Below are 13,181 nucleotides of genomic sequence, written 5' to 3'. Positions count from 1 at the left end.
CCAAAATGTATATTTAGCAGCAGTTGATGAAGGAAAGATACAGAAGTCATGGGGACCAATTCTGAGCTCCTCTTTTCAAAGTCGCTCCTGGCTTTTTGAAGATATCACCTTCTGGGACTTCTCTGGCAGTTCAGTGGTTAGGACTCCATACTTGCATTACAGAGGGCACAGGTTTGATCCCTGCCCAGTTGGGGAACTAAGATCCCATATGTCATGTGGTATAGCCAAAAATAATAATTTTTTTTTGGAGGGGAAGAAAGGAAATATCTCCTTCTGATTCAGTAAGGATAAACTCCACAGTATTATGAAAGAGATAATATACTTCTCCATTTACAGTATACAAAATGGGATTTTAGTTAGCACCTAGAAGCCCTGCTAAAAGAAGGGACTGTCTCCTTGATAAGAGAAAGATTTTGTGTGCACTCATAACCAACTTAACCTTTGGGGATTTATTTTTATAATAGAAATAATAAAGTCACTATTAAAAGTCCACATCCTAATTCAATATTTAAACTATTTCATCAGTTACTTTAGTTCATTAAATAAAGTTTAATAATTTTAAGTCATTCCTGTAAACTTGCTCCTTCAAAACCAAATTTTTTGTTTGATGTCTTCAAATGCATCATTAATTGTAGATGTCCCCGTATTTCAAGGGCTTCCCAGGTGGCGCTAGTGGTAAGGAACCCACCTGCCATGAGTTCTATCCCTAAATTGGGAATATCCCCTGGAGGAGGAAACGGCAACCCACTCTAGTGGTCTGGAAAAATTCCACGGACAGAGGAGACTGACGGGCTAGACAAGACTGAGCAAACACACTATATTTCATAATACATAGCTGTGAAAACGTTAATGTTTCTCTACCAGTTTAACTGTTGGCGAAGCTAAGAACAAAAGCACATAACATTCTCATTGCACCTTAAGCTAACAGCTGACTGGTATATGCTCTTAATATGTGCTAAGTCACTTTAGTTGTGTCCTGCTCTTTGTGACCCCATGGACTGTAGCCCACCAGGCTCCTCTCTCCATGGACTTCTCCAGGTAAGAATACTGGAGTGGGTTGTCATGCCCTCTTCCAGGGAATCTTCCTGACCCAGGGATTGAACCCAAGTCTTTTATGTCTCCTGCATTGGCAGGCAGGTTCTTTACCACTAGTGCCACCTGGGCAGCTCCACTCTTATCATAGTAGCTGCATTTCAAAATTGAGCTTTCTCTGCTTTGGTTTTCAGATGGCCTCAACCAGTTTGGCCTGACAACAAACATTCCTTTCCGAGGTTGCATCCGATCCCTGAAGCTTACCAAAGGCACGGGAAAGCCACTGGAGGTGAATTTTGCTAAGGCCCTGGAACTAAGGGGTGTTCAACCTGTATCATGCCCAGCCAACTAATACAGATAAGTTCAACTCCAAGGAGGGTCCTCCAAAACAACCATTATCAAGTAAAACAAATACATTTTATTTACGTATGCTATCAAAACTAATTTGTGCATGCATGTTGAATGCTTTCTATATTCCAACGGTGCTAATTCAGATCCCAGACTGAATTTTAATTCAAGTTCTTTCTCAAGTCCATAACTATTAAACCATTTATTGCATTCGAAATAATTGCTTGTTTTGTGTGATTTTGAAGATAAAAGGCAACTGATCATAACTTGCTGTATTTGTAACATGCTCTGGAGTCATCTTAAGAAGAGCTCAGATGTAATTTGTGAAGGCAACAATTTTTTTCTTTTAATTCTCTTTTGAACATCTCTGGTGGCTCAGTAGTAAAGAACCCACCTGCCAATGCAAGAGACCTGGATTCAATCCTTGTGTTGGGAAGATCCCCTGGAGAAGGAAATGGCAACCCACTCCAGTATTCTTGCCTGGGAAATCCATGGGCAGAGGAGCCTGGTGGGCTACAGTCCATGGGGTTGCAAAGAGTTGGACACGACTGAGCAATTGAACAGCAACAAGTTAATACCTTTATCATCCTTTTCCCACAATGTCAGCTTTAGCTTTCTGTAGAAGTCACTAAAAGCAGCAGTGGATTTGGCGTGTGTGATTGGGAGGGGATCAGCTCCCTACTACCTATGTTTGTAAAAGCATTAGCAAATAATTTCCCTGATCCAGGTTCATTATTAGAGAGTTTAACTAGCCATATGAATGAATATCTTTTTATGCTGAAGGTAGAGAGTATAGATCAGATTCAGGCCAGAGAGCTTAATTACTTGATTTTCGTGTTTGATGATGATTTATAGGCTTTGGGGACACACCAGAACCAAGCTCCAGAATGACAATTAAGCACACATTTGATCCTGCAGTATTGACGCTCTCGGCTCTTTAGGTTTCCAGTGATTATCACCATCTATACAGTCACAGAGGAATAATGGGAAAATGCATTTTACTTATGAGGAAACAATAAACCAGACACTTAAAAGGCATACACCTTTGAGTCTTTTATGAGTTGCAATTTAACCTCACAAATTCATTTCCTACAAAAATTTCTGTGTTCTGTCTTCTTTTTTTTTTTTTTTTTTTTACTATTTCAATCATCTTCAAAGGGATCTGTGAGAAGACAGGCTTAGATTTTACTCCTCGACTTCAGGAAATATTTCATTTGCCATCATCAATAGAAACAGAGATGAAATTGCTGTCGTGTCTGACTCTTTGCAACCCCATGGACTGTAGTCTGCCAGGCTCATCTATCCATGGGATTTCCCAGGCAAGAATACTGGAGTGGGTTGCCATTTCCTTCTCCAGGGTATCTTCCTGACCCAGGGATCGAACTCAGATCTCCAGCATTGCAGGCAGACTCTTTACCCTCTGAGCCACTAGGGAAAACAGTTGTAGTCTGATAACGCTGACCATTTAAAAGAATAGGTTTTTCACACAGTGGTAATTTTAGCAAAGGAAAAATAATCCTCTTTGACAATGTTATCCACAGGGGAAAGGGAGGTGCTGTTTCTAATCAAGGAGATGGCTAATACACTCAGCATTTCATCACTTGCTGGCTGCTTGACACAATTTGTTCACACAACTTCATTCTAGAGCAATTCTCAGCCCTAGCTCTATTTTGGAATTACCAGAGGCCACGAAGAACCTATACACATCAAAGACCCAGCACAGCCTTGCAAAAATAATTTTAAAAATGCCAACTCTACTTAATGCCTTTGATCAACCTCTAAGCAATAAAATTATTTGAAAACCAATGTGTCTTGAAAGTGAAGATATTACTTCTATACAGAACACTGACATGACTGTAGGCTGATTCTGGATTATCAATGGATAAGCAGGAATAAAGATGCTAGGCTACTGTATTAACAGCTAATGCCTTTCTTGAACCTTGAAACAAAAGATACATCAATTTGAAAGCAAAGGTACTTAATTGGCACTTCTATTGGAGTCAAGCCTGGCTGGAGTCAACTTGTAGGCAAGTGCCTTAGAAATGGGAGTTGGAAGGATCCTTTGAGATCAATAAATATAGTGATTCTTAACTCTAGCTATAAACATGACAACTGCAATGGATACTTGAAAAGAACTTCCTTGATGGTACAGTGGATAAGAATCTGCCTGCCAATGCAGGGGACACAGGTTCTATTCCTAGTACTGGAAGATTCCACATGCCACAGAGCAACTAAGCTTGTGTACCACAACTATTGAGCCCGCATGCTACAACTACTGAAACCCATGTGCTCTGCCACGAAAGAAGCCACTGCAATGAGAAGCCTGTGCATTGCAACAAAGAGTAGCCCCCAGTCATTGCAACTAGAAAAAACTCACTCCCAGCAATGAAGACCCAGTGCAACCAAAAAAATAAATTGGAAAGAAAAATCTGTTTAAAACAAAACTGACATCTAAGTGTCACCTAGATCTTAAATGATAATCTCTGGGTAAGACCCTAGCACTGGCAGTTTTGAAACATCTCCACTTGCTTCTATAATGTGATTCTAAGGCTGAGAACTCCTAGTCTTCTAGGCTGAGAACTCCTAGTCTTCTACTGCCTCCATATTTTATGGGAAGGGACTGGAAGGAACCCTGGGAGACTTAATGGTGTGCTCAGAATCCCACATTAGTCAAGTTTCTCAAAGTAGTCCCAAGAAAATCCATCAGGACCCAAAGAGCTTACACTGAATCAAGTGAAAAAGTGAAGGTGTTAGTCACTCGGCTGTGTTCGACTCTTTGTGACCCATGGAATGTAGGCCACCAGGCTCTTCTGTCCATGGAATTCTTCAGGCAAGAATACTGGAGCGGGCAGCCACTCCTTTCTCCTGGGAATCTTCCCCACCCAGGGATCGAACCTGGGTCTCCTGCAATGCCACGGATCAGGTATTGGATAAATTTGTCCACACAAAATCCACATTGCAAAGTGGCTCATGAATTTGTGTGTACAAAGCTAGTCCAAATACTAAGATGAGAAACAAGGAAATGTTATGAAAGGGACAAGTTTCTCTACCATGTTTTAAACTAATTTTCTACCTCAAAAAACAATTTTTATTCCAAAACAAGGTAAAATATATTTTTCACCCAGCTTTATACCCTTAAAAATGTCCTCACCTCCTGCCACCTCCAGCAATCATAAAGAAAAGCAGAATACTTTTCATTTGATTTCTTTTCCAAACACCCATTCCTACCAGGTTGTCAACCTTCTTTAAAAAGGTGCTTTGCACTTTAGAAGAAAAACATTTGTGAGGGGAGTTTTATTGAAGTTGCCATGGTGAACACCACTGACAAAGGAAAGCAAGGAACAGAGCGGATTTTAGCCCCAAATCACCAGAACACTGGAAGACACTTAAAGCTTCAATTAGTGGTTTTAAAAATCATAACTATTTTCTTCTTTTTTGATTTAGCCTATTGTCTCCAGCTATAGAACTCTTCTAGATTTTCCACTTAACAACAGAGAAAAAGACTACTTTCACAAATTGAAAAGTCTCTTGATTTTATGTGCATTATTTACGGAATTATTTTGTATAGAAAATTGGTATCTACAATTAATGTGAAAACAAAACACAATAGTCAGTCTTAGCAAGTACAGAGTGCTGTCTTCTTTTCCACTACCACTTACAAAGGACAGGACTTGTTACTGATGCAACTTTTTAATCTGTTTTTCAATCTTTTCATCTGTGTTGAGTCGAGAGAAAGATGCGAACCTAGGTACTGTACTCGTTTGCTGGGCTGGCACTGGTAGATGCCTCAGACAAGGGCGAACGAAGGTAAGGGGTGCCCCAGGCTGGGCCCTGAATTCCATTATTTTGGAGTTTTTCACACACAAGGTGGTGACTCAGATCACTATTTGGCCCTTGCCCGTTTTCTAAGTGAACATGACATTTGTGCCACTAATGAAGTGAAAGTGTGGCAAGAACGATCTCCCTTCAAAATTCATGTGTTGAAGTTCTAACCCCCAGCACCTCAGAATATGACTGTATTTGGAAATAGGTTCTTTTAAGAGGGAATTAAGGTAAAATGAAGTCAAATGGGTGGGCCATGATCTAACGTGACTGACCTGCTTAAGAAGAAGAAAATAGGACCCAGATGGGAATAGAGGGAAGACCGTGTGAAGACAGAGAGAAGAGGGCCATCTACACGCCCAGGGGAGAGACCGCCAGGGAGAAAACAGCACTGCTGACATCTCAACTCAGACTTCTGGGTTCTAGGATTGTGAGAAAATTAGTGTCTGTTGTTTAAACCAGCCAGTCTGTGGTGCTTTGCTATGGTAGTCCTAGCAAGCTATCACAGAACCTTTCTACACACGCACATACATACACACATAGCTAAAGCATCAGTACATTTCAGGTCCCCTGAAGAATGACATGTGCATCAGAAAAATCAATTATTTTGAACAGTGACTATTATCACTTGTGTAAGCGAACAGAAAAAAATTAAAAGACTGAAAAAAATAAAAGAATATTCACAGATTTCTCTGGTGGTACAGTGGATAAGAATTTGCCTTCCAGTGCAGGGGACACAGGTTTGATCCCTGGTCCTGGAAGATTCCACATGCCACGGAGCAGCTAAGCGCGTGCACCACAATTACTGAAGCCTGCACGCTCCAGGGCCCGTGAGCTACAGCTGATGGCCCCTGCACCGCAAGTACTGAAGCTCATGCTCCGAGAGCCTGCGCTCCACAGCAAAAGAAGCAACGAGAAGCCCTGTACCCCCAGGACGAAGTAGCCTCTGCTCGCCAGAGCTAGAGAAAGCCCGTGCACAGCAACGGAGACCCAGCACAACAAAAATAAAAAATTCTGAATACTCGTATCTAAAAAACAAAATATCCACAACATACTTCAATAGAGCAAGTTGGGTTTTACATTCTTGGGGAATATTAGGATTAGCTACATAGTAATTACATAGCTGTGTAGCTATTTTATAATTATATAAATCAAAGAAATAATGTTCTCCTCAATAAATTACTAAACTTTTCAGGAGAATAGGTTTTCTGGAGAGGCAGTTTGTCTATTCAGATTTAGAGAGCTATTCCTTTACCCTTGAACAAATCAGAGCTCTGCTTTACTTGGGAAAGTTATCTCCCTGAAGCTCACTCCTGCCCTGGCATACCTAATGATGAAAAAGGTGGTGACAGTGGGGAGGATAAGGAGATTCGGATATATGGACGTCATCAAAATGTTTATATAATTTATAACTGCAAGACTGACTAAGATCACTAAGGGAGTGAGTACAGAGGATTATGGACAGTACAACATTAAAAATATTAATATATGTCGGAAAAATTATTCAGAACTTGAAAATAGGCAAAAGAAATTGTAAAGTGTTCTTTTAGTGCAAAACTGGGGTTGGTTTTCTTTTCTCTGGGCTATTTTACAGCTTTATCAGATCAAAGATTTCTTGTAGATTTTTGTCTAGTAGAGATGTAAATAATTTCTTTTGGTGGAAGAGATAACCCCAAAGGTAACAATTTTGTATCTAACTGAGAAATCTTATCCTTATATTGCTTTGTGTATGTGGGTGTTTGTGGATTCTCAAATGTTCTTTAGACCAGTTTTAGTATCTTACTGGTGTCCTCATTAATTAATGAGTTAAATGAAATTTTTGACATGGGTTCACATTATACTTGCCAGAGGGTCATAAACGTCTAACCTTTTGAACACTATACTGTAACAGGGGAGAATGAGGAACCAGCTAAACTGCCCAGCTTAATTAAAAAATAAAATCCAGGTTACACAATTTGTTCATGTATGATTGAATTTTCTTAATTCTGTAACCCTGTCTCCGTTGCTACATTTCTTGTTAAATAACAAATGGTGGCAAGGATGTGGAGAAAAGGAAACCCTTGCATGCTGTTGGTAGGAATAGCACAGCCACTGTGGAAAACAGCATGGAATTTCCTCAAAAAACCAAAAACAGAACTATAAATGACCCAGTAATTCCACTCCTGGGTATATATGTGAAAAAAAAAAAAACCACTAATTCAAAAAGATACAAACCCCCCCAACATTCATAGCAGCTTTATTTATAGTTGCCAATATATGGAAGCAACCTAAATGTCCATCAATAGCTGAATGGATAAAGATGTAGCATGTGTGTGTCCACACATGTACAATGGAATATTGCTCAGCCACAAAAAAGAATGAAGTTTTGTCATTGGTAACAACATGGATGGACTTGGATGGTATTTTGCTGAGTGAAATAAGTCAGACAGAGAAAGACAAATGCTATATGATATATATGTAGAATCTAAAAAAATATAACCCAGTGAACAGGAAGTAAATATATAAGTAACAGAAAATCTGTTGATAAGTACCTTCTGTTTGGTCTCAGTATATAGCATGTATACTAATACTTTGAGATTTTATTTTTTATTTTTTTACTTTGAGATTTTAGTGTTACAGCATCAAAAATGGGTCAAAACTGTGATCTGATATCCGCAGTTCTTATATTTTTGTGGTTTAATATATCACTTGGTTCAGTTTGATATTTTTTATTGTTTCTCAATGACAGTTCCAAAGAGGAATTTTTACACTACTACACATAGGCACTTCTCAAAAATAATTCATTGCTCCTGAGAATAGGTTACTCCCAGTAAATAAAAAGTAAATGATATAATTTAACAATGTATTTTCACTTATAAATTGGTTTCTAATGTATTAGAGATAATTATGCATCATATAAAAATGTTTATCAGATGAATATAAATTATACATCTCATGATGCAGATTTGCAGAAATTAGTTGCATAACAGTCAAAACCAGAATTGCTCTGTCGGGTCATAAACCACTGAACAGCTGAATCAGGATAATATTTATCTGGTTTTATTCACTGCCATGTACTGGCACTAGATGTGCTCCAATGGGCTTTCAACTGTGTAGTTAAGGGAAATGTTTTAACAATCATTTTATTTTGTATAATGTCCTTTTAAGTGGAAACAGAAATATTTACTATCTCGCTTTAGTGAAGACAAAACCCTTTTTAGTTCAATCATAAAACCCTGGGGCTAAAAACTCCTAGTATGTAAGTACCACTTTAGCAATAATTTTCAAGTTATATTATTGAGACACATCAGTGGATCATGAGGTCAAATTACAGGGTTATAAAGGAGCAACTTATATAATAAAGTTGAGTGGAATAGAACAAAACAGAACTGACAACATCCAGTTGAATTGTACAGGTAAGTGTTGTTTTGTAAAACTTGTTTTATATATGTGTGTATGTGTATATGCTGGGTCATAATGAAAAGTATATTGTATTGTGCTTAATCGCTCAGTCATGTCCAACTCTTTGTGACCCCCATGGACTGTAGCCCACCAGGCTCCTCTGTCCATGGGGATTCTCCAGGCACGAATACTGGAGTGGGTTGCCATGCCCTCCTCCAGGGGGTCTTCCCGACCTAGCGATAGAAGCCAGGTCTCCCGCTTTGCAGGCAGATTCTTGACCATCTGAGCCAGGAGAGAAGCCTGTATATGGTATTAACATATATAAAATGTAACTTCCTGTAGCTTACAAGTTTAAAAATTTTAAGTAGCGGTTATCAGAAATAATAAAATGAGAGAATAAAATGGGGAAAGAGGAATGGGGATAATTAAGGAATTGTTTTCAGGAAGATTAGAATAACAAATTTGTAGAAATTGCTAATCTAAAAATAGTGGTTTAAGCCAATGTAATGTATACTAGTAAACTGAATTCTTAAACTGCATTAGAACATATTTAAAAGTGAGGATTAATAAATAGCTTCCCAGATGTGATTCTCTGCTTCTACCAGATGCCAAGAGGTTCGATTGTATCCATAAGCTCATCTCTGAAAAGATGTGGTAACAAAAAATAAGGGTCATGGGAGAACAAAGCTCTTAAAGGAATAATTGAACAGGAAAATTTTACAGGGACCAAAGACATTAGGATCCATCACATTAAGATGAAGAGTTATTTTTTTGAATTAAAATATTACTAAAGTCCCATTTCCTTAGAAGATCTGAAAAGTAAAAACCTAATGAAATTTTTTTTAAAAGGCCAAATAATAAGTTGTTCAGATCAACCTTTCAATTAAGAATATTGCTTAGTACCCATTTCTAAACAACTACATTGAGGTACAAACTAATGAAAGTTATACAACTGTGAGAGCTCATATGTAATAAAATATTGGGGAAGATAGTATAGTCTATTGTATAGGCTTTTTAAATTCTTCTGAAGGTACGTTTGCTGAATTTATTGGGTTGAAGAAGACATCTGTATCAAATCTATCCCCTTCACTTTTGGGGACCTATCCTTCCTACGATCCCTACAGAAGAAATGGGTGCTGGTTTGGGGCAATTCATCAGTTAATCCCATCCCATTCTCCTCCCTATGTTGACTGGGGTAATAAGGAAATCCAGTGAGAATGAAATGGCCCATTTGAAAACAGACACCTCTCTCCTGAGCTGAGGCATAAGGCTGTGACACCTGGGACTGTTGCATCCAATTTGCCACCACGCAGGGAGAACCCAGATCTGCCGACAGAGCACAGGGCAGAATTTAGGGATGAGGCTAACATTGAGAAGAGCAGAATGGAGAAACCATATCGTCAGTGGATAAAACCTCATCTGAAGTCTGTCATAACTCTGGTCTTTTCAATTACATATAGCAAGATGGTTTTCTGTTGTTTAGCCAACTATCAGAGTTTTCTCTCACTTGCAACCATCAATTCTAACAGACATGCCAACTACGTGCTGGTCACAACACAGTCTCCAAATTAATTTTCTCAACAGCCCCTCATGGCAGTGCTGTCAACAGCCCCATTTTAGGTATTTTTAAAAAAAAAAAAAAAAAGAGGCTTAAAATAATTAAGTGACTTGTCCGAAGTCACCTAGCCAGGAAGTCTTGGAGCTGTCAATTTTAAATTGAAAATATTCACATTAGGTTTAATACTGTCTGAAAGCAAAGTCCTAGATTATTATTTTTCTTATATTACTTTAAAAGAAAAGTAGAACTTGCAGAATTAAATTTGATTTGAAATGTAGTTATTTGTGAGCCTGGGGGTGTTCTCACTAAGAAGAGAGATAAAAGTTATCATTCCTGATCTTTCCACAAGTATTTTCAACTCCTAAAATATGCAGGCACTGTTGAGATGAGAAGCATATAACTTATCCAAGTTTCTGCAGTGCATAAGTATATCCGTCAAACCAGCCAAATCAACACCAGGGTGTATGTTATCAGAATATAAGGGGGCTTTGTTGAACCCAGGAAAGGAATAGAGACCTGGTCCCTCATAAGTGTGTGCAATCAAGGACTAAAACCCCCCAGGTTCCGCATCAGCTATTCTGCCCTCATCTCTACTCCCCACTGTGTGGTCGCTTCATTTTTACCTCTCTCCAGATGGGATACCTGGCAGTGGCTGCCTATAAAAAGACAACTTCTGATTGCAGAAGTCATTTTCAAGGACTCCCACAGGAAGCACTAGCTGCTCTTGATCCAAATTTTAAATTTCCTAAACAGAAAGTATGATTGGCTGAGCGTGACTCCAGTGTTGAATACTTACGATCAAATCAGTGTGGTTGTGGAAAGAATCAGATAGAACAAATATACCTGTATAACCCTCCCTAGCGGCAGAGAGGTGGGGGTGGTCCCAGAGAAAAGGAATGTTGACTCACAGAAACACAAAAGACTGGCTAGAGCATCTCAGCAAGACAAAACAAGCCAAAGTCAGTGCTAACTTTAGAGTACATAGCAATTCAGGGGAGAAGGGGTGCGGTGGGGCCACTATGAGAGGTTTTGAGACCCTGGTGAAATTTTGACTCTGATCCAACTTCTGATCACCAACTCCGCACCCAGTTCCAGGGTATAGGGTTTTCCCCCATATCACCAGCAGGGTTTCCTACAACTGAATCAGTTCTAACACTATCTACCTGGAGATAGTGTCAGATCCCACAGGTTAAAGGCTCAGCCACACAAGACTACTCCTACCCCCTTAAGATGCCAGCCGCCAAGTCCAGGCCCTCACCTACGACTCAGAGGTTCAACCACCTCCTCCTTGGGTTCAATTAATTTGCTAGAGCAACCCACAGAACTCAGACAAATACTTTACTTACTAGATTATCAGTTTATTATAAGAGGATATAGTTCAGGGACAGATGGAAGAGATGCATAGGACATGGATGGGATAAGAGTTATGAAGCCTCCATGTTCTCTGAACATGCCACACTCCCCAAATCTCCTAGGCTTCACCAACCTGAAAGCTCTGAATCCCCATCAACCCCATCATTTTACATTTTTAATAGAGGCTTCATTACATAGTCATGATTGATTAAATCACTGGCCATTGGCTAGTGACTCAGTCTCAGGCAAGGATGGTGGATATGAGACTGAAGTTTCATCTACGGTTATACCACCTTGAACATGCCCTATCTCGTCTGATCTCGGAAGCTAAGCTGGGTTGGGTGGTTAGTACTTAGATGGGAGACTGGAGTTTCTCCAGGCAACCTGCTCCAATCTCTATCCCAAGCTGCTCTCCACCCTCAACCCCCTCCAAAGTCATCTCATTAACAAAAGACCCTTTTTTATTACTCTCACAACTGAGAGATTCCAAGAGTTTTAGGAGCTTTGTGCCAGAAATGGACAAAGACCAAATGTGTATTATATTTCTTACCATAAATCACTGTATCTCAGACTTGAATTTGGCCTTAAGGGACTTCCAGAAAAGAAAAGGTAATCCAAACAGGGAAATCTGAAACCTGGACTCCTATAGAAAGTGATCTGATGAATGACAGTATCATATTTTGACAAAGTATGTAACAACAGACATTGAAAAAAAAATGAATTGGCATGCTGACACTACAGCATTTTTTATATTCCCAAAGAGAATTTTACAATGTCTCTTAGAATCCGTCAAAAAGTCAGATGATAAATGAATTTCTCAACCAAGTACTTGCTTTGAAAGTTTATTGTCACAACCAAAAACTATTTAGTCATTGATTAAATGTTTTTAAAATTCTTCTTTTTCTCCCTGCCTTTAAAGAACTTCACCTGCCAAATAAATCTAAATGACTCTGTAATTTAAAGGTTTACTCAAAATGTTTGGTTTATGTTTATTGCAGTCTACATAGTGCAAATATGAAAAAAATCTAATTATCTTAATGGAAGATCTATAATTGATTCCATCTAATGTATTTCTGAAAGATTAATAAAGTACTTTTCTCATGGCAATAAGTTCAGTGTCTGACTCTTTGTGACCCCATGGACAGCAGCATGCCAGGCTTCCCTGTCCATCACCAACTCCCAGAGCACAAGACAGATATTAAAAACCTGTCTCAAGGATGAATAGTAATCCCATGACCTCTTTCTCATTATGAGCAAATGCTTGATGAACACATACAAGTGGATATGGTCACTAGACCCATAGCCATCTCTACTGAATTAAAGTAGATTGTTTTCCCAGTCAAATGGAATAAAAATGGTCAAACTTGTATATTGACCTTCATTTATGATTTCTAGATCAAACATTCTAGAAATGAGGTAGTTAGATTCATAGGGTGACAAATTATTAAATGGCTTTTCCACCCTTTCCCTTTTCTCTTACTCTGATTGCTTTCCATTTCTCTGCCTTTCCACTATGTCACCCTTTCTTTTAAAAAAACTAATCTTGATGAATGCCAGTTTAAGATCAATAGACATAACTATTAAAAATAAGAAAAAGAAAAGCTTATCACTCTTCTCATCCAGAACCTGTTACTGAGTGCCTCCTCTGTGGAACACGTTGGCTAGGTGCTGGAAACCCTATGTTGAA

At 38.9% G+C, this 13,181-nt stretch overlaps 1 protein-coding gene across 2 annotated transcripts in view; it reads left to right on the top strand.

Annotated features, from left to right (window-relative positions):
* LAMA2 (laminin subunit alpha 2) overlaps nt 1-1,600 on the top strand; it is a 677,031-nt gene extending 675,431 nt beyond the window's left edge. For both annotated transcript variants that reach the window (XM_070461486.1, XM_070461485.1), the window contains one exon: nt 1,227-1,600. In XM_070461486.1, the coding sequence (XP_070317587.1) occupies nt 1,227-1,384 (158 nt within the window). In that variant the 3' untranslated portion in view covers nt 1,385-1,600. The remainder of the gene's footprint in view (nt 1-1,226) is intronic.
* The last annotated feature ends 11,581 nt before the right edge of the window (nt 1,601-13,181 follow it).

The sequence above is a fragment of the Odocoileus virginianus genome, chromosome 34 (assembly GCF_023699985.2).
Source record: "Odocoileus virginianus isolate 20LAN1187 ecotype Illinois chromosome 34, Ovbor_1.2, whole genome shotgun sequence".
Classification (NCBI taxonomy): domain Eukaryota; kingdom Metazoa; phylum Chordata; class Mammalia; order Artiodactyla; family Cervidae; genus Odocoileus; species Odocoileus virginianus.
Note: the sequence above shows the minus strand (reverse complement) of the source record. Positions and strands in the feature narration are given on the sequence as shown.